We start from the raw sequence: 20,594 nt of genomic DNA, 5'->3' as shown, positions 1-20,594 counted from the left end.
TCCATGGAGGCAGCAGCACTTTAATGGAGGCCGGGATCCAGCGGGTGCAGCGGATCCCATCCCGGGCTCCTCCCCATGGCAGGGCCCGTTCCCCAGCTCCCATCCCGGATCCATCTCAGGCAGTGAGGGTGCTGAGCCGGTCCTGCAGCAGCAGCAGCTCCTCCACCAGCCCCGCCGGGGACGGAGCGAAGCGCCCGTGCTGTGGGAGACAGGGACACACATGGGGATGGGGACAGGGAGGGTGGGATGGGGGGGGATGGAGGGATATGGGGTGGGATGGAGGGATAAGGGTGGGATGGATGGGTAAGGGTTCGATGGATGGATACGGGGTTGGATGGATGGGTAAGGGTTGGATGGATGGATAAGGGTTCGATGGATGGGTAAGGGTTGGATGGATGGATAAGGGTTGGATGGATGGATAAGGGTTCGATGGATGGGTAAGGGTTGGATGGATGGATAAGGGTTCGATGGATGGATACAGGGTTCGATGGATGGGTAAGGGCTGGATGAATGGGTAAGGATTGGATGGATGGGTAAGAGCTGCATGGATGTATGTTCATGGGTTGGGGTTGTGCCTGGGCCATGCCCCGCTCCCCCCTCCGGTACCTGATCCTCGGGCAGCCCCCGCAGGTAGCAGCGTGCCCAGAGCCGCACAGAGGGGCCCAGGGCACAGGGCAGCAGCAGCCCCGGGGGGGGGGCGGCCCCCCCCCGGCTCCTCCAGGCTCAGTGTCCATAGGGAATGGTGTGGGGGGGGGCGGCCGCTCCTCCAGGGCAGGGGCTGGGCTGAGAGTGAGCCCTTGGTGAGCAGGAACAGGGGTCCGGACCCCACACCCAGCCAGGGGCTGGCAGGCTGGGAACACAGTGGGAATAGGGATCAGGGGGGAAACATGGGATGGGGCACATGGCTCCAGGGGGGGGTCAAAGCCAGGGTGGATGGGGCTTGGAGGGACCTGCTCCAGGGGAAGGATGGATGGACATGGGGTTGGAGGGGTGGTGTGGGGTTGGGTGAATGGATATAGGGTTGGATGGATGGACATGGGGTTGGGATGGATGGACATGGGGTTGGATGGGTGGTGTCGGGTTGGGTGAATGGATGCAGGGTTGGATGGATGGACATGGTTTTGGGATGGATGGACATGGGGTTGGAGGGGTGGATGTGGGGCTGGGTGAATGGATGCAGGGTTGGATGGATGGACATGGAGTTGGAGGGGTGGATGTGGGGTTGGGTGAATGGATGCAGGGTTGGATGGATGGACATGGGGTTGGATGGCAGGGGTTGGAACTGGATGAGCTTTAAGGTCCCTTGAACCCAACCCATTGTAGGATTCCATGATTCCATGCAGAGCACCCCAGATGAAGCAGGAGAGAGGATGGGGATGTCTCATGCAGCACATGGAGGCCCTCCCCATAGAGCAGCCCTGACTCACGCTGGGCTGGGGCTCTGCAGAGCCAGCGGTTCCCAAGGCAGCTCCTGCCGGGTTCCGGAAGCGCTCCCGCTGCTCCCGGCTGTAGCGCAGGCCCCATTCCCAGACCTCCGGCAGTGCCGCGGCACAGGGCTCCTGCCCCCCCCTCACCGGGCGGTAACTCTGGCTGCGGGGCCGGTGCTGTGGGAGCGGGGGGGAAACGGGAGCTTGAGGTGGGAGCCGTCCCCCAGTGGGGAAACTGAGGCACAGAGGGATGCGGCCAAGTGGGATCCATCTCCGAACCCAAACCCATCCCTGAGCCCATCCAAGAGCAATGGGAAGGATCCATCTCCGAACCCAAACCCATCCCTGAGCCCATCCGAGCGGGATGGGAAGGATCCATCTGAACCCAAAACCCATCCCTGAGCCCATCCAAGAAGGATGGGAAGGATCCATCTGAACCCAAACCCATCCCTGAGCCCATCCAAGCGGGATGGGAAGGATCCACCTCCAAGCCCATCCTGGGGTGCCCCCCCTCACCGGGCTGCCCTGGCTCCGCTGCCGCTGGCAGCTGAAGAGGAAGGTGCTGAAGTAAGGGGTGAAGCTGCTGTCGTGCAGGGCCAGCAGATAGGCCTCGGTGAAGCCAAAGGCCGCCGGGAATTGCCGCACCAGCTGCCACGTGCAGTCCAGGAACAGCAGGAAAACGGGAGCCTGGGAATGGGGGATCCCACACTGGTCACACCAGTGACAGGGATGGGTGGTGGGATGCGGGGGGGGTGTGTATGTGTGTCTCACCTCCTCCCAGGGGCTGTCACAGCTGAGGAGCCCCAGCCGGTGGGGAAAGGGGTGTCCGGCTGCCACCCATTCCCGCTGGAGCAGGCTCTGGAAGCCGGGAAGGGTGCGGGAATGGGGGTCCCCCAGGAGCTGCACCAGCGAGGCCAGCAGGCAGTTCAGGTCCCGGTCCGACGGCTCTGGGGAGGGGTGAGGTGATGGGGGGGGGGGTCCTCACCAGTGTCCCCCATGCTGGGGCTCCCCATGGTGCTACCTTGCAGGAGCACGGAGCAGCGTCTCCCGGCCAGCAGCGATGCCACCTCCACGGCTTTCCTCAAGCAGCTCCTTAGGGATGGAAAGGGGGGGGACGGGGTCAGGGTACCCCAAAATGGGTCCCTGTGGGCACTGTGATCACGGCACAGGCACCAGTTTTGGGGCCGGACACGCTCCATCCATCGTGGGTGTTTGGAGTGCGCACCCCCCCATTGCCCCCCCCATTGCCATCACTCCCTCACCGGACGTGCTCCAACCACCGCGTCCCCTCCAGCGCCGAGAGCCACTTCTCCTCTGCCGCAGCGCCTGGACGGGATGGGGGGGTCAGGACCCCCATAGTGGGGAATGGGGGGGGGGTCCCCCCGTGTCCCCCCTGCTCACCGGGCAGGCAGAGCGCCCGCAGCTTGAGGTGTGCGAGCTGGATGTCGGCCGGGCCGGGCAGCTCCGCGGTGCGCACCAGCACGCAGGGTCCGCGGCCCCCCCAGCAGCAGCGCCTCCAGGCACCTGCGGTGGGGCACAGGGACCCCCAGGTGGGGACGGGTCGGGGGCAGCATCCCCAGGACCCCCCCCCACCCGTCGGGGCTCACCTCGCGTCCTCGCTGCCCGGCTCCGACCCCGTGTGGAAGGCGGCGGCTCTGAGCAGGGCGCTGCCCCCCGGGTGGTGCCAGCAGAGGCGCTGTGGGGCAAACACCGGGACCCCCCCATTGTCACCCCCCAACCACCCCTCCAACACCCCCCAGAGCCCCCCCCGCCGCACTCACGGGCACCCGGCGCTCCTCGAAGTGTGCGAAGAGCCGCTTGAGGTCGTGGTCCAGGAGCCCGCTGGGCACCCACAGGTACCGGGGGAGGCTGCGGGTGTCCCCCCCCCCGTCCCGGCCCGTTTTGAGTGGCGGAGGGAGCGTGGGTGCTCCTGTTCCGCCCCTGGTTTTGGGGTCCCAACGTGTGTGTGTCCCCAGCACGCACCTTGGGGCCATGTCGAAGCGCTCATTGACGGCGCTCACCCTCCAGCCCGAGGCTCCCTGGCGCTTCAGCTCCTTCTCCCAGTCCCGCAGGCTCTCGAAGAGCAGCGTGGCGGAGGAGCCGTCCCCATCCTCATCCTCTTCATCCTCATCCTCGTCATTCTCCGGCCGGGCTCCATCGCATCCCTCACCCGCATCCCCCCACCACGCAGCCGCCTTCCACGCCTGGGCAATGGCGTTGGCCACCTGCAAAGAGCAGGAATGGGCTTGAGCCCCCCAAAGCTTCTGGAGGCTGTGGAGCACCCCAGGAACCTCCCCCCCCATCCCCACCGCATCCCACCCTGCTCACCCGGAACGCCTGCGGAGCCAACCCGTTCTCATGGAAGTAGAAGCGGAGGAGGCGGAAATCCCGGCAGAAAAGGGCCAGTTCCTCTGGGATGAACTTGAGGGTGGAGGTGCCCGTCAGCACCTTGGGTTTGGTGAAGCTGCTGGCTGGGAGTGGGATGGGGTGAGACGGTGTCAGTGCGCGCTGAGACCTGCCCCACTCATCGCATGGGGCCGCCGGTACCTGCCACCAGCTTGCGGATGCAGGGAAGCGCCACCTCGTGCTCGCTGGGCAGGAAGGGACGGGAGGAGCCGAGGCCCTGCGGGGAGAACGGGGGGAGATGGAAGCTGCCCCCTGGGAAAGGCGAAGGGGCCGGATCCGGACCCCCTGCCCCTGTCCTGGCTGGTGTTGAGCCCTTGACCCCCCCCCCCCCCCCCCCCCCCCCACTGCGGCCTGCACCGGGTGAACGCGGTGGTGAGGATGGATGGGGTTGGGATGGGGCTGGGATGGAGTTGTAGATGCAGCTGGGATGGGGTCAGGACGGGGTAGGAAAGCTGTGGGATACGGTCCGGGATGGGGCTGGGATGGGGCTGAAGCACGCTGGGGGCTGAGGGTTCCCCAGGCTGGGGCGGGGCACATGTGGCAACGAGGGGTCCCATTCCCTGTCCCGTTCCTGTTCCCTGTCCCTTTCCCGTTCCCTCTCCCGTTCACTGTCCCGTTCCTTGTCCAGTTCCCCTGTCCCGTTCCCTGTCCCTTTCCCGTTCTTTATCCCGTTCCTTGTCCCATTTCCTTTCTTGGTCCTTTTCCTTGTCCCATTCCCGTTCCTTGTCCCATTTTCTTTCCCGTTCACGTTCCCTGTCCCGTCCCCGTTCCCATTCCCTACCCTGTTCCCGTTCCCGTTCCCTGTCCCGTTCCCTTTCCCATTTCCCGTTCCCATTCCCGTTCCCTGTTCCCGTTCCCATTCCCGTTCCCGTTCCCAGTCCCGGCCGCACCTGCGCGGGCACGAACGCGACGCGGCGGTTGGTGCAAAGCAGCGTCCCGGGGATGGAGCCTCCGCTCCGGCAGCGCTGCCGGGCGCCCGCCGCCTCCTCCAGCACCAGCTCCCCTGCGGGAGAGGCCGCTGGGTGCGGGGGGACCCCAGGGGGGACCCGTTCCCGTTTCCCGTTCCCGTTCCCGTCCCCGTTCCCGTTCCCGTTCCCGTCCCCCCCCCCCGTCCCAGCCCCGCTGCTCCCGGCCCTACCTGGGAGCCCGGGGATCGCCGGGCGGGGGCCGCTCATGGCGAGGGGACTTTGACCGGAGCGGTGGCAGCGGCAGCGGAGCAGCCCCAGGGCCCCGGCTCCGGTCCCGGCCTCCTGCTCCCCCCCCCGGCCGGGGCCCGGCGGGGCGGAGCGGCCGCGGCGGAAGGAGGGCAGCGCTGCCCGTTCCCTGCCTGCTTTGTGCCCGCACGCTGCCCGCACCCTGCCTGCACCCTGCCCGCTCCCTGCCTGCACCCCGCCCGCACCCTGCCCGCTCCCTGCCTGCACCCTGCCCGCTCCCTGCCTGCACCCTGCTTGGATCCAGCCCTCACCCTGTCCGCTCCCTGCCTGCTCCTGCCCGCACCCTGCCCGCTCCCTGCTTGGACCGAGCCCTCACCCTGCCCTCACCCAGACCATTCCCTGACTATTCCCTGCCCGCACCCTGTTCGGACCCAGCCTGCTCCCTGCCAGCACCCCATCCACAAAGCGGGAAGAGCCCCGGGCACTCCGAAAGGATGGGATTGGAGGGATCCCATAGCCCAAGGCACCCCTCGAGGGACGTATGGTGCGGGATGGGGTACGCACAACACCCTGTAGGGCATGGATCGGGGTGCATACAGCTCCCAGCACCCCATAAGAGATGAACGGTGCTGGAGGTGCAGGTCGGGGTGCATCCAACAGCCCCCCAGGAGGATTGGATGCTGTGGGACGGGGTCCACCAGCACCCACCAGTAACGGGGCCCAGCGCAGGGCTCCCCCCGCGGCCGCTCAGTGACTCAGCGCCCAGGAACGGCTTCTCCTCCCAGCCCGGAAGCAGCAGCAGCCACCGGAGCCGAGCCAGGGCCGAGGGGCCCCGTTCCCGGCCCCACGGAAACCCCCAAAGCGCCCCCAGACCCCCCCAGGCTCGGCTCAACACGGGGTGAACCCCGGCGTCAGGAGCGGGTTTGGGGGCGTTTAACCCCGACGGCAACGGCCCTTTGGGCCGGGGGTGAAGAGTGAGGGGCGGGCGGGGGGCAGCGTTGTGAAGCCAGGCGTGCGCTGAAGAGGCGAAGCACCAGTGCCCCGTCCTGGCTCCTCGGGCGCGGGGGCCCGGCGTTCGGGCGGGCCTGCAGGGCGACCGGGCCCGGCCGGCCGGGGCCCGGGGGGCACTGTTGGGGGTCGAGCATGGGTGCTTTAACAGGCTTACAGCAAGCTGTGAGAAAGTGAACTTAAGATCCCAGGTTAAAAGAAGAAGAAGCGTCAAGATCAGCAAACCAGGAATGCAATAACAAGATGCCGGTAATTGCAGAAGCATGATGTAACGCTAAGCTGATGCGAAGGTGTGAAACCAATCAGGAGAGGTAAAGGGGAGCGTGTATCCCTCGTGGGCAAAGCGAAGCAGCCAATCAAGTAATGCATGATCGCGTGTAAGACAGTATATTAAGGGCAGCCTTGTAATCAATAAACGGAGCATTTTGTGAATCTACATCGTATCGGTGTTTTCTCCCCTCCACCTGGCCGCGGCATTCTGGTGACCCCGACGTGATACCAGGAGAGAGAGAGACCGTGGACGAGAGAAGGTGGAGATCCCGGCTGCCCGAGAGAGGCAGGAAAGGAGCTCAAATTACGTGGCCACGGCTGAGCGGTGAGTCAGGCAGACTGCGGTCTGGTTCGGGATGGGTTTCGCTGTATCAGCGATAGAAAAGGCTACGACAGAAGGAGTGCTATGCGTAGCGAAGAAAACAGGGTACTCGATACCCCGACAGGAACTTGTGGACTTTTTATTTTGGTGCCGACGAAGGGGGTTGTTAGAAAATACGGGACAGTTATTCTCCAAAGATCAATGGTGTAAGATAGGGGAAGAATTGTGGGAGTCGGTGAAGCTTTTAATCTCGAGACTTGGGAGAAAATTACTAAGGAAGAAGCCCCTGATTTATGGATGTTTTCAGTCCTTCCTAAGGTGAAGGGAGCAACCCTTAAAGAGACAGACCTAAAGTTAATGTTGAAATGGTCGAAGACACGTTACCCAGAGATTTATGAGTCTACCGGATTTGAGATATCCTTGCGGAATGGGGCAAGAGTTAAGCTGTGGAATGCAGCTACAAAAGGCAATGATGCTGTGAAAAGTTTGTTAGTCATTTGGAGAACTGTTTTAGAGACGTTAAAGTCAAAAAATGAGATCATGGAGACCAGCGTGCCCCCCCCCCCCCCCCCGCCCTCCCCCCCCAAAACCTCCGCTGGTTGCTACCATGGCTGTGAAGACTGAAGATGAGGATGAAGACGATCCTTTTGACCTGAGCCCTATTGACCCCGAGAAGGAGCCTGTGCACGTTCATCATTTTGCTGTTGCTGATCCTGAGATTCTGATGCCTGATAATGCCGATGCTGACCTGGATGGTGCTCTTGACCTGGAGCCTATTCATCCGGAAAAGAAGCCTGATTTATATCCCCCATATCCTCATGATAAATGGGTAGCTGTAAAGGGAGAAGTGAGATGGGTGGGGGATGTGGATGTATTGCACGGTTTCCCGTGGTGTGTGTGCTTCCCACCTGAGATGGGAAGGTCTCTTGTATGCTCTTATCAGGGGTATCGGGCAGAATGTGTCAGACCGTGGAGTTGGGACCCCATATACAACTCCTTTGATACAGTCTCTCTGTGATACTCATATACTAGAAGTTGGTAAATATAAGTATGTCCATGTTTCTATCGACCCTTGCAGACCTTTATAGATATTGCTGGCAACTTCTTCCAACATAGGCTGGCCACCTGTGTCGGAACGAGTGTGCATTTTGGTCAGTAAAAAAAAACCTAAGCTTCATGCGATGTGAGGAAGGCAGAGTCTCTGCGGGGACGCCCACTAAGGTTGAGCTGCCACCTCGCACTGTGATGATGATTCTCGGAGCTGGTTTCCTGATAGTCTTTACAGGGTCCTTGTGCCACGTCCTGTATGTGGGACTGTGTAGTGGGAACAATGATCGTCTGGATTTTGTGTTTCAAATACTGTAGTTGTGTGGAGTGTGCTTGTGGGATCCCATATGTGCATATATGTGTGTCTGTGTATGTTTGTAATGAGGGCAGACAGTGTTCTGTGTATTTTTTGTTGTCAGGTTCATGTAAAAGTTTTAACAGGTAGCAGTTTAACCTTTTGGGCAAGAAAAGGTTAATGCAAAAGTGCAGTTGCCGATAGGCCGGTGGTTTTAGCTGTGCAAAGCAGGGTGAGCGACTTTAAAAAAAAAAAAAAAAAAAAAAAAACAAAAACAAAAACAGAAAACAAAACAAAACAAAAAAAAGATGGAAAAAAAAGAAAAAAATATAGAAAAAAATAAAAAAATATAGAAAAAAATAGAAAAAAAATAGAAAAAAAATATAGAAAAAAATAGAAAAAAAGGGTAATGATAACTCATTCTAGCTGTTATTAATGACTGTAGTTTTGATGTATATTGCTTAAAGCTTGTTTTCCAGACAATATCCATATGTAATCCAAAAAAAAAAAAAACCAACCAAACAAACAAAAAAAACAACAACAAAAAAACCCATCACTTGAGGGCAACTGAAAATTAACAGCTTGAATATGCATACTTGTAAAGTAGCTATTATTAGAGGTTGTGATTTTGCATATAAAACCACCTGTATTTACTAGCCAGTTGCTAATAAGAAACTATACCTTGTATTGTATGGATTTGTCACTTGTAAAAGAGATGTTAGAGCATGCAGATTTGCAGCAGCTCCTAGAAAATGCTAAGGCAAAAGCTAGAAAGATTCTAATATGATGGTACTGTTACAAAGCAGGTAATGGAACAAATTAAGAGGGTGGGAGAACTCCACTGGTAAGAAGTTTCTTTGGTTAGTCCCTTGCTGTCATCAGCATCTTCAACATGCTGATGCACTCTGTGATAGTTACTCTGCTAATGTAAATCTGTGTGTGCTTTGCTATAGTAGTGACTTGTTACTGGGTGAAGCAGGTGAAACTCTGCACTGACAACAAGGTGCAAGGACTGAGATTGAACAAATGCCTGCTACTACAATCGAGGGCAAGACTGGGTTGGCCTCTGTGTCTGCAATCAAGAAGAACCTTTAGCTCTGCTGCTGGCTGCAACCCAGCAGGCATGGAGCGGTGGAGACACATGCCATGCCAGACCTTGATGTGAGGGATGGCCTCCACTGTTATCAGAGAGCCATCCAGAGAAAAAGGGTAGGCCCAGCTGTGTACAGCTATCAACAGGACCATACTGACTGCCAGCGAAAAGTATAAAGCCGCAGAACAACATAAAGAAACAGCAATGATAGAAATCTGTGTAAAATCTTTGTAATATCTGTTCTATTATGTGTAACCATGGGTAATGGACAAGTATACTGAGCACATGTGTTAAATCCTCATTATTCCATCCTGTTACATGGTGTGTATGATTCACTGGTATGCCACATGTTATAAAGATTCAAGTGACTTCAAATCAGACTAATCTTACTGAAATAATGCTACCTAGAGTAGTGGGTTGTTATGTTACACAAGTCCAGCAGTGATAGAGCAGACATACGAAACTGTAAAAAACTTTTAGTAAAACTAAAAAGGGGAAGATGTGGAGACAGTTCTCACAGGAGAATGAATATTTGGTACATGAGCTCTGAATAACTCCGAGGGATACAGCAAGGCCATGGGAGGCCCGAGGAAGCCTAAACAAGCAAGATAAGAAGAAGCTGTAATTCACGGACTTATGAGAACTGTGGACTGTTGGCAAGCGTTCGAGATCAAGTTCTCACACCTGTGCTTGACCAATTGTATGTTAGTCACTAAGGGTCTTCAAGACAAGTATCCAATCATGATATGCCAAGTTGCTGTAGGTGTGTGTAAGCAGTAGTATATAAGGAGTTAATGCTTTGCAATAAATGGCTTTTTGTCTGACAAAAAAAAAAGGGGGAGTGTAACTCCTTGACTGTTAACACTGTACAGTTTACTTCTGCAGCTGTTACACATCCCCTTTGCATTAGAATGCTTCTGGGCATGTGTTGTATGAATCTTTCTGATCATTCTGAATCTATTCACAAGAAATTGTTTGAACTTAAACAAAATATGAAAGAACTTACTGTAGAAACAAATCCTATAGACTCTTGGTTAAAATCATTAGGAATAAGTAGTTGGTTAAGGAGTTTAATCATGATGTTTAGCGGACCAATAATGATTATGTTGATAATTTTGTTTTTTGGACCTTGTTTGTTACAATGTACTATGCAACGCATGCAGCAGATGACGAACGCTTTATTTGAAAAAAGAGGGGGAGATGTTGGGGGTCGAGCATGGGCGCTTGAACAGGCCTACAGCAAGCTGTGAGAAAGTGAACCTCTGACCCCAGGCTAAAAGAAGAAGCGTCAAGGTCAGCAAAACAGGAACGCAATAAAAAGATGCCAGAAGCATGATGTAACGCTAAGCTGAAGCGAAGGTGTGAAACCAATCAGGAGAGGTAAAGGGGAGCGTGTATCCCTCGTGGGCAAAGTGAAGCAGCCAATCAAGTAATGCATAATCGCGTGTAAGACAGTATATTAAGAACACCCTTGTAATCAATAAACGGAGCATTTTGTGAATCTACATCGTATCGGTGTTTTCTCCCCTCCACCTGGCCGTGGCATACCACACTGGGTATTTCACACTAGGTGTATCACACTGGGTGTATCACACTGGATGAATCACACAGGGTATATCACACTGGATATATCACACTGAATGTATAACACTGGATGTATCACACTGGGTATATCACACTGGATGTATCACACTGGGTATATCACACTGAATGTATCACACTGGGTATATCACACTGGATGTATCACACTGGATGTATCACACTGGATGTATCACACTGGGTGTATCACACTGAATGTATCACACTGAATGTATCACACTGGGTATATCACACTGGATGTATCACACTGGGTGTATCACACTGAATGTATCACACTGGATGTATCACACTGGATATATCACACTGGATGTATCACACTGGGTATATGACACTGGGTGTATCACACTGAATGTATCACACTGGATGTATCACACTAGATGTATCACACTGAATGTATCACACTGAATGTATAAAATTGGATGTATCACACTGGGTATATCAGTGCCCTGGGGGCCGGGGGCAGAGAGTGAGGGGCGGGCGGGGGGCAGCGTTGCGAAGCCAGGCGTGCGCTGAACAGGCGCAGCACCAGTACCCCCTCCTGGCCCTCCGGCCCCGGGCGCGGGGGCCCGGCGTTCGGGCGGGTTGGCAGGGCGCCCGGGCCCGGGCGGCCGGGGCCGGGGGGGGGCCTTGTTGCCCACGGCAACGGCCCTGGGGGCCGGGAGTGAGGGGCGGGCGGGGGGCAGCGTTGCGAAGCCAGGCGTGCGCTGAACAGGCGCAGCACCAGTGCCCCTCCTGGCCCTCCGGCCCCGGGCGACTCAAATCGCTAGTGCGCATGCGCGAGCCTAAATTGCTACTGCGCATGCGCCGGCCAAAATTGCTACTGCGCATGCGCGGGCCAAAATTGCTACTGCGCATGCGCCGGCCAAAATTGCTACTGCGCATGCGCCGGCCAAAATTGCTACTGCGCATGCGCGGGCCAAAATTGCTACTGCGCATGCGCCGGCCAAAATTGCTACTGCGCATGCGCCGCCCAAAATTGCTACTGCGCATGCGCGGGGCAAAATTGCTACTGCGCATGCGCGGGCCAAAATTGCTACTGCGCATGCGCGGGCCAAAATTGCTACTGCGCATGCGCGGGCCAAAATTGCTACTGCGCATGCGCGGGGTAAAATTGCTACTGCGCATGCGCGGGCCAAAATTGCTACTGCGCATGCGCGGGCCTCCGGACCCGGGCGCGGGGGCCCGGCGTTCGGGCGGGTTGGCAGGGCGCCCGGGCCCGGGCGGCCGGGGCCGGGGGGGGCCTTGTTGCCCACGGCAACGGCCCTGGGGGCCGGGGGCAGAGAGTGAGGGGCGGGCGGGGGGCAGCGTTGCAAAGCCAGGCGTGCGCTGAACAGGCGCAGCACCAGTACCCACTCCTGGCCCTCCGGCCCCGGGCGCGGGGGCCCGGCGTTCGGGCGGGTTGGCAGGGCGCCCGGGCCCGGGCGGCCGGGGCCGGGGGGGGCCTTGTTGCCCACGGCAACGGCCCTGGGGGCCGGGGGCAGAGAGTGAGGGGCGGGCGGGGGGCAGCGTTGTGAAGCCAGGCGTGCGCTGAACAGGCGCAGCACCAGTGCCCCCTCCTGGCCCTCCGGCCCCGGGCGACTCAAATTGCTACTGCGCATGCGCGGGGCTAAATTGCTACTGCGCATGCGCGGGCCAAAATTGCTACTGCGCATGCGCGGGCAAAAATTGCTACTGCGCATGCGCGGGGCAAAAATTGCTACTGCGCATGCGCGGAGCGAAATTGCTACTGCGCATGCGCCGGCCAAAATTGCTACTGCGCATGCGCGGGGCAAAATTGCTACTGCGCATGCGCCTTCCAAATCACACTGGATGCATCACACTAGATGTATCACACTGAATTTATCACACTGAATGCATCACACTGGATGTATCACACTGAATGTATCACACTGGATATATCACACTGAATGTATCACACTGGATATATCACACTGAATGTATCACACTGAATGTATCACACTGGATGTATCACACTGGATGTATCACACTGAATGAATCACACTGGATGTTTCACACTGAATGTATAAAACTGGATGTATCACACTGGATGTATCACAGTGAATGTATCACACTGAATGTATCACAGTGAATGTATCACAGTGAATGTATCACACTGAATGTATCACACTGTATGCATCACCCTGAATGTATTGATTCGGAGAAAACTCCATGAACAAACTCGCCAACAGAGTTTCAAGTTGACAAGCAGGTATTCTTTTTTACGGCGCCGGGAGACACGGGGGATAGCTCCTCCTAACGTGTGTCCCCGTATTGCTCTACAGGTCATCCTTATATGGTCACTGGGAACATTACATCATTTCCAGAAAGTTTCCCGCATTCATACAAAATATGATGGTGGTTCCCAGCTTAATTAACATTACAGACATAGCAATCATCCTGTTCTTTTACTTATCAATAGGTTTTAACTGCTGCCATCCTGGCCATCAGCTAGTCCCAGGTTCTACCCACCCCTTGGTCGTTTTCCATTCTGTTCTTGTCACACCTTTTGTATTGAGGTTCTGAGGACCTGAAACTGCCTTCAGGCAAAACGGTTACTTTTCATTACAAAGACAAACTTATCATTACTTTAGGACTGATTACATTTTGTGCCTCTTTGTTTCAATCCCCCATTTTTCTGTCCTTTTGCAAATTCTTTTGCAACATTTTATATAATACAATTACCATCTAGAGTCTTTGGAAAGTTTCCTGTTTCTACTTGATACTTAAATTTCATTTCTTTTTTCCAGTCTTCATAACTTATTATAGATCATTTACAATACCAGAAAGAAAATTTTGTTATACCACAAGTAATTAATATTAAGACAATATCCTGCAACCAGTTGCCTTAAACAGGAGAGATCAAGTAACCATGAAGTTAACTTTTTCCATATTTCTTTAAACCCCCAGGAGGTATCATCCTTGGCCATTTTATGAAAGATTTTAGTTTATTTCCAAATTTCCTCCAGATTTGTTTCAGGAACAGCAACTTTCACTGATTATGGAACAAACCCCTCCTTGTGAAGACAATAATGTCTAGAGCCATTCGGCTTTGTAATACCATTTTAGATATCACCCACAAATTTGTCCATGAGATAGTGTTGGAAACTGGAATGCCAATTAATGGACGGCCCTGATCTCCTGATTCAGGCAACTGTGCACACACTCAACGGCCACTACAATTAACAATTTTAGCAACATTCTGCATTAATTTCAGGTATAAGTATTGGTCCCAAACTAGTATGCCAGTTATCATATAAGTTCAAATTACGACCGATACAATTTCATACACCAGGAGCCTGAGGGTTCAATCCACCATGTCTTCTCTGGTTCTGGTGCTTTCTTTATTCTTGAATAATGTATCCAAGCAGGTTGTTCCTTTATCTTCACTGCTGTAAAGGTGGTCAAACTCTCAGAGATGGCCTTCTCCCACTTCCAGAAGACTTTCTCTTTTAAACTGGGACTGATATGGTCTTCCATATAAAATTTTACATGGTCTAGCCTTTTCTTTCGACCGAGGTTTAGTTCAAAGCCTTAATAGGTACCAATATTATTTCCTGACATATTTTACCAATCTGATGTTCTGATCAGATGAATCATCTTTTCTACTTGCCCACTGACCTGGGGCCTGTATGGTACATGTAGTTGCCAATCAGCTTCTATTTTTGCTAGTTTCTTGTAACTATTTTGCTCTAAAGTGTAAGCCTCGGTCGGAAGAAATTGCCTCTGGTGCTCCAAAACAAGGTATATCATACAACGATGTTCCAATTACTTGTCTTACATTATTTATACTACAAGGGAATGCTTCTGGCCACCCTGAAAAAGTATCTGTTAACACCAACAAATACTGGTAACCTGTTCTCAGTAACTCAGGAAAATTTATTTGCCAGTACTGTCCTGGGTAGCTTCCTCCCCAGTTGTACCAATTTGATTTCTATTTTCTCCTTCCTACAATTTGCCTAAGTATTTATACAAAGAGTTGCGCCCCCAATGAGTTTTATTAGGTTCCTCCTGAAGTATCTTCCAGAGTTGATTACAGGGAATTACAATTCGCCCATCATGTATCTGAACCCAACCCCCTTTTTTCCTGTCCTTTGAGATCTTCAATCAATTTTCTATCCTCCTTTGAATATCTAGGTTTAGATTTCTCAATTGTTAGTTTGCCATCAGGGATTAAAAGAATGATTTTAAGATTGTTCAGCTTCTTGTTTGGCTCCAATATTGGCCAAATTATTTCCAGTTTCCTGATAAGAGTCACCAGCTTAAATTTATTTATTTAATTTTTTTTTTTTAAAAAGTTTTCATTCTTTTCAGACGTCACCATGTCCATGGACCACAAATGCATATTTAGAATCAGTCCAAATATTTATCCTTTTGTCTTTAGACAGTTCCAGGGCTCTTGTTCAGCATGTTCCAGGTTTCTTTCAAATTTGGTAAAAACGAAAACCAAAAGAAAAAAAAACCATGAAGGAGATGAGCAGTGGGCTTCTTTCTGTTCCAGAACTGCTAATACAACATGAGACACTAGTACAGTAATCTTTGTCCCAAGGTAAATTTGCAAGCCTCTTCAATGTTCATGACAACTGCAGCCACAGCTTCTTAGGCATCTGGGCTATCCTTTGCTTGCTTCATCCAGCTGTTTTGAAAAATGCACCACTGTCTTCTTATAGGGTCCTAGCTTCTGAGCAAGGACCAAAGCTGTTCCCTCTTCATAGGAATATAGCCAAAATGATTTAGTCACATCTGGAAGTCACAGAGCTGCAGTTCTCATTAGCTCTGTTTTAAAGCCCTCTTCTACAGAATCGGTCTATTCCAAAGAGAGGTTTCTTTTAACAGTTCATATAGTGGTCTTACCAGAACACCATAATCACGTATCCATGTCTGCATCATTCAGTCATTCCCAGGAACGTACAGAACTCCTTGATGGTTGATGGTCGTGGTGTTTGATAAATGGCTTCCTTTCTAGCAGTTCCAACTTCTATGTTCTCCTGTTGTTTCATATCCTAGGTAGGAAACTCAGGTTTGAATTAGTTTGGCCTTTTGTCTGGATACCTGATAATCATTCAGTCCCAGAAAATTCAATAATCCCACCATTAACGAGACATATTCTTCCTTTGTTCCTGTAGCAATTAATAGGTCATTCACATATTGTAACAGAGTCCCTCTGAGTGGGTGGATTCCATGTTTCTAGTTCCAGTGTTAACTGATTTCAAAACTTGTTGGACTGGTTTTTAAACCCTTCAGGTAATACTGTCCAAATTAGTTGAGTTTTTCCTTACTGTGTCAGGATTTTCCTTATTCAAAAGCCAATAAATTCTGTTTTTCTTTGGCCAATATTAAGCAAAGAAAGAGTCCTTTAAATCCAAGACAGCGAACCATTTGATTATTATTCAATTTAGTAACAAATGCCTATACCCCCCCTTCCTTGGCAGTTAGTTACATTCAATGCTTTAGCTATATTTTCAGCAAGATTTACAAAGAGATTTTTTTTTAGCAACTGTGGGAAATTTCATATTGGACTCCAGTTTCCATTTCATGATAATACATGATGTCTTATTGACTCTTTATATTTTTCTTTGATCTTAATACTAATAATCACATTTGGGTCTTCTTCAGTTCCATATATTTTAAGTCCAATTTTAGTTACCTTTTTTCTGTTTCTAATTTTTCAGTTAAATTTTCAGTTAAATTTACTGGCTTACAGGCACGGGTTGTACAGCTATTCCTGCTATTAAAATTTAGTCATATCTCCAGCCTGCAGTATTCCAGCATATACAAGACCATCCTTTTCTTCCACAGAGGTGTGATGACTGATATCTAGCCGTTTGACTAGGTACATCATCATGATTTCTGTGACATTGGTATCCACCTGGGCAAATATATTTTGGTTGGCTACTGTAGTACCGCCTCTACTCTGAACTTCCACAATTAGTATCTAAATCATCATCTATAATATCAACATGCATCAAAAATTATTGACAGTGAGGTACTCAATTGGTTATAACTTCATTATAACTTATTCCAATTAATCTTCCTTCTGAATTTGTTCTCACTGAGTTTGATTGTATATGGCAACTGCCTGTCTTTGTTCCTTTGCATTCATAAAAGGTGTGGTAGATCAGCATTTGAGAGGTTACTTCTCCGTTGTCTAGTTGTGGTAATGCATTCACTACAGTTGTGAATGATTTTAGAAGCCACGGCATTTTCCCATATGGTTCCTATCCGAACCGACACCAAAAGAGGTCCGGTCAGGATCATAGTGCTCAGCGGTCACAGCCCCAGGGGTTGCAGCCCTCGGCAGACCTTTTCAGCTGCAGCACCGACTCCCTCCGGTCTTGCCCTCTCTGGTAGGTTAAAGGTATATTCCCCGTCGGCTACTATGGCAGTAGTATTTGACCCACAACAACTGTTCCAATGAGGTGGTAATTTCACACCGAATGCAAAAGAACTGTAATTGATTTCTCAAAAAATTGTTCCTGGTCTCCCCTACGAGTAATAATATGCTTTAAACAATTGTGACACTTAGGTCTAATATACAAATTGCAGTGTTTGCATATAGGACATGGACTGGTACTGGCCCTTATCCTATTGTTTCTTAAAATACTTTCAACTATATCTGCATTTCCCATATCAAATTTACAGGAGTCAATATGAATTCTCTCAGTTACTTATCCCAAGTCCTCTTGAGGGTCAACTTGGCGTCTCTGGGTTCAGTCACAACTTTTCCATTCTTTTATGGGTCCTTTTACTCAGGACGCATGTGTCCACCTTTTTTTCAGCAGTTCTTATCGCCATTTCTGGAACTTCAGATGCCCATACTCCCAGATATACTTGATTATGGATTTCTTCTATTTCAGGGGGTGTCCTCCTGTTCGCTTTTCTGTTGAAGATATAAACTCAAAACTGAAATTAACTGATTTTTAACTCTCAATTCCATTTTACCTTCTTTAAATGCTTCTTCTAGTCCTAATATAGATTTTGGAGAATTTAGTATGCATAAAAATTTATGCATTCTCCTTTGTTTTTCCAATTGTCTGAAAGGGTTTCAGAAAGTTTTTGTTTGTTTTATTTGTTTGTTTTTTTTTTCCTTGGTGACCATTAGCTCCCACATCTGTAACAAATTCTTTTCCCTCTGACTTAACTCTGAACAAGTTGCTCCTGCATCCACTAAAATTCTACTTTATTTCCTCTAGTCCCCGGTTTTAATTTAACCAGTAGATCTACTAGGGTAGATTACCCAGGTCCCCGTCAGTCTAGCTCCAATTCAGCCACCGGAGCCATCCCATGCATTTCCCCCAGCACTCATCCCACTCAACCACAGGAGCTGCCCGAGCTCCCCTACTTTCCTTCTTGGTTTTCCTTAACTTTAAACATCTTTCCCCAGTATCATGATCTGAACAACATCTCTCCAGCTTAGCTTTCAAGTTTTTCCCTGTCCTTTTCCAAAGCCAAAATTAAGGGATCTGGCGAAGGTATATTAATTTTGCATTCCATCTGTCATATCTGCATACATTACTTAATTCAATTTTCCTTGCCACCTCAAAAACAACATTAATTATAACAATGTATCATAATTAAAAGTTCCATTTTTAGGCCATTTTTCCTGATCTTTTAAACTATACAAAGGCCACCATTGGTTACAATATGTTCACCAATGTTTTCTTATTTAGCGAGCCCCCAGAAGACCCTCCCAGTTCATTCCAATGGGCCAAAATGTAACCTAAAGGACTCTTTTTCAAGATTTCTCCACTCTGCTGATTTCCCATACCAATCTCGCATTCACACACACACACCACACGGGATCGCACACCACACACTCCACACAGCTACAACACTTGAGACAAAGACTAAAATCGTATCAAACAATTAATAGTTATAACCTGCTGCCAACACTAACATCACAAGACGAAAATCATCACTATAACAAGCCACAGAATAGGCACTCCACAGTTACAATACTTGAAACAGAGACACATTTATAGTAGCCTGTCACCAATACCAAAAATCACAAGACCAAAATCACAACTGTAATAAGCCACAATAGAAGTCAAATACCAGTAAAATCCAAAACCCTTCCTATAAGACACCCACTGTGTCTTGCAGGACTTTCTATAAGACACCCACTGTGTCTTGTAGGACCTTAACCACAAGATGCCCACTGCCTCCTGGGATTGTAAAACACAGGACGCCCGCTGCCTCTTGTTTTACACCTTTACCCAAACCACAAGATGCCCACTGCCTCTTGTGATTGAATACCGGTAAAAAACCTTTTCTACAAGACGCCTACTGCCATTGCGTCTTGCATAACCCAAACCACAAGATTGCCCTCTGCCTCTTGTGATTGTATACCGGTAAAAAACCTTTTCTACAAGACGCCTACTGCCACTGCGTCTTGCATAACCCAAACCACAAGATGCCCACTGCCTCTTGTGATTGTATACCGGTAAAAACCTTTTCTACAAGGACGCCTACTGCCACTGCGTCTTGCATAACCCAAAACCACAAGATGCCCACTGCTTCTTGTGGGTGTATACCAAACGGACGCTAGCAGCCGGGTATACGCCTTTACCCACGAGATTTCCTATCTCGATTTACGGAAGGCTTCCTCACCATGCGTACGCTTACCAAACCAATATACAATGCCTTCTACAAGACGCCTTCTGCCACTGCGTCATGCAGGATCCCCCCTTAAAATATAAAAGAATACCTTTTCTGAAGATGGTCCTTGTCTGCTCCCGCAGTGATCCGAATGAGTCGAGGGGTCCCTCCAGGAAAAACTCCCGAGGGCCACTAGGGAGCCCTGTCCTCAGCGGGTCCTGCAGCCGAGCAGAGAGGGTCCCATCTGGGGTTGCCAAATTGATTCCGAGAAAACTCCATGAACAAACTCGCCAACAGAGTTTCAAGTGGACAAGCAGGTATTCTTTATTACGGCGCCGGGAGACACGAGGGATAGCTCCTCCTAACGTGTGTCCCCGTATTGCTCTACAGGTCATCCTTATATGGTCACTGGGAACATTACATCATTTCCAGAAAGTTTCCCGCATTCATACAAAATATGATGGTGGTTCCCAGCTTAATTAACATTACAGACATAGCAATCATCCTGTTCTTTTACTTATCAATAGGTTTTAACTGCAGCCATCCTGGCCATCAGCTAGTCCCAGGTGCTACCCACCCCTTGGTCGTTTTCCATTCTGTTCTTGTCACACCTTTTGTATTGAGGTTCTGAGGACCTGAAACTGCCTTCACGCAAAACGGTTACTTTTCATTACAAAGACAAACTTATCATTACTTTAGAACTGATTACATTTTGTGCCTCTTTGTTTCAGTATCACACTGAATTCATCACACTGAATTCATCACACTGAATGTATCACACTGAATGCATCACACTGATTGTATCACAGTGAATGTATCACACTGAATGTATCACACTGGATGTATCACACAGAATGCATCACACTGGATGTATCACACTGAATGTATCACACTGAATGTAGTACACTGAATGTATCACACTGAACGTATAAAATTGGATGTATCACACTGGATGCATCACACTGAATGTATCACACTGAATGTATGACACTGAATGCATCACACTGGATGTATCACACAGAGTGCAACACACTGGATGTATCACCCTAGAAGTATCACACTGGATGTATCACACTAGATGTATCACACTGAATGTATCACACTGAATGTAGTACACTGAATGTATCACACTGAATGAATCACACTGGATGTACCACATTGAATGTATCACACTGAATTGTATCACACTGGATATATCACAGTGAATGTATCAGACTGAATGTATCACACTGGGTATATCACACTGGATGCATCAAAATAGATATATCACACTGAATGTATAACACTGAATGTTCACACTGGACGTATACACTGGATGTATCACACTGAATGCATCACACTGGATGTATCACACTGAATGTATAAAATTGGATGTATC

The 20,594-nt window shown here is 50.6% G+C and overlaps 1 protein-coding gene across 1 annotated transcript; it reads right to left on the bottom strand.

Annotated features, from left to right (window-relative positions):
* Positions 1–5,193, bottom strand: LOC115946033 (myotubularin-related protein 11-like; the record flags this gene model as incomplete). The annotated part of the gene is given in 17 exon segments (XM_034074231.1): positions 1–199; positions 607–715; positions 717–850; positions 1,428–1,604; positions 1,944–2,114; positions 2,199–2,374; positions 2,449–2,519; positions 2,690–2,753; positions 2,829–2,916; positions 2,918–2,951; positions 3,035–3,123; positions 3,209–3,296; positions 3,411–3,652; positions 3,756–3,894; positions 3,975–4,050; positions 4,724–4,836; positions 4,972–5,193. Coding segments are annotated over 17 exon segments (2,077 nt in total), but the record flags the coding sequence as incomplete, so codon positions are not given.
* Positions 5,194–20,594: the final 15,401 nt, after the last annotated feature.

Source organism: Melopsittacus undulatus, unplaced genomic scaffold (assembly GCF_012275295.1).
Source record: "Melopsittacus undulatus isolate bMelUnd1 unplaced genomic scaffold, bMelUnd1.mat.Z mat_scaffold_712_arrow_ctg1, whole genome shotgun sequence".
In the NCBI taxonomy this organism is placed as follows: Eukaryota; Metazoa; Chordata; class Aves; order Psittaciformes; family Psittaculidae; genus Melopsittacus; species Melopsittacus undulatus.
Note: the sequence above shows the minus strand (reverse complement) of the source record. Positions and strands in the feature narration are given on the sequence as shown.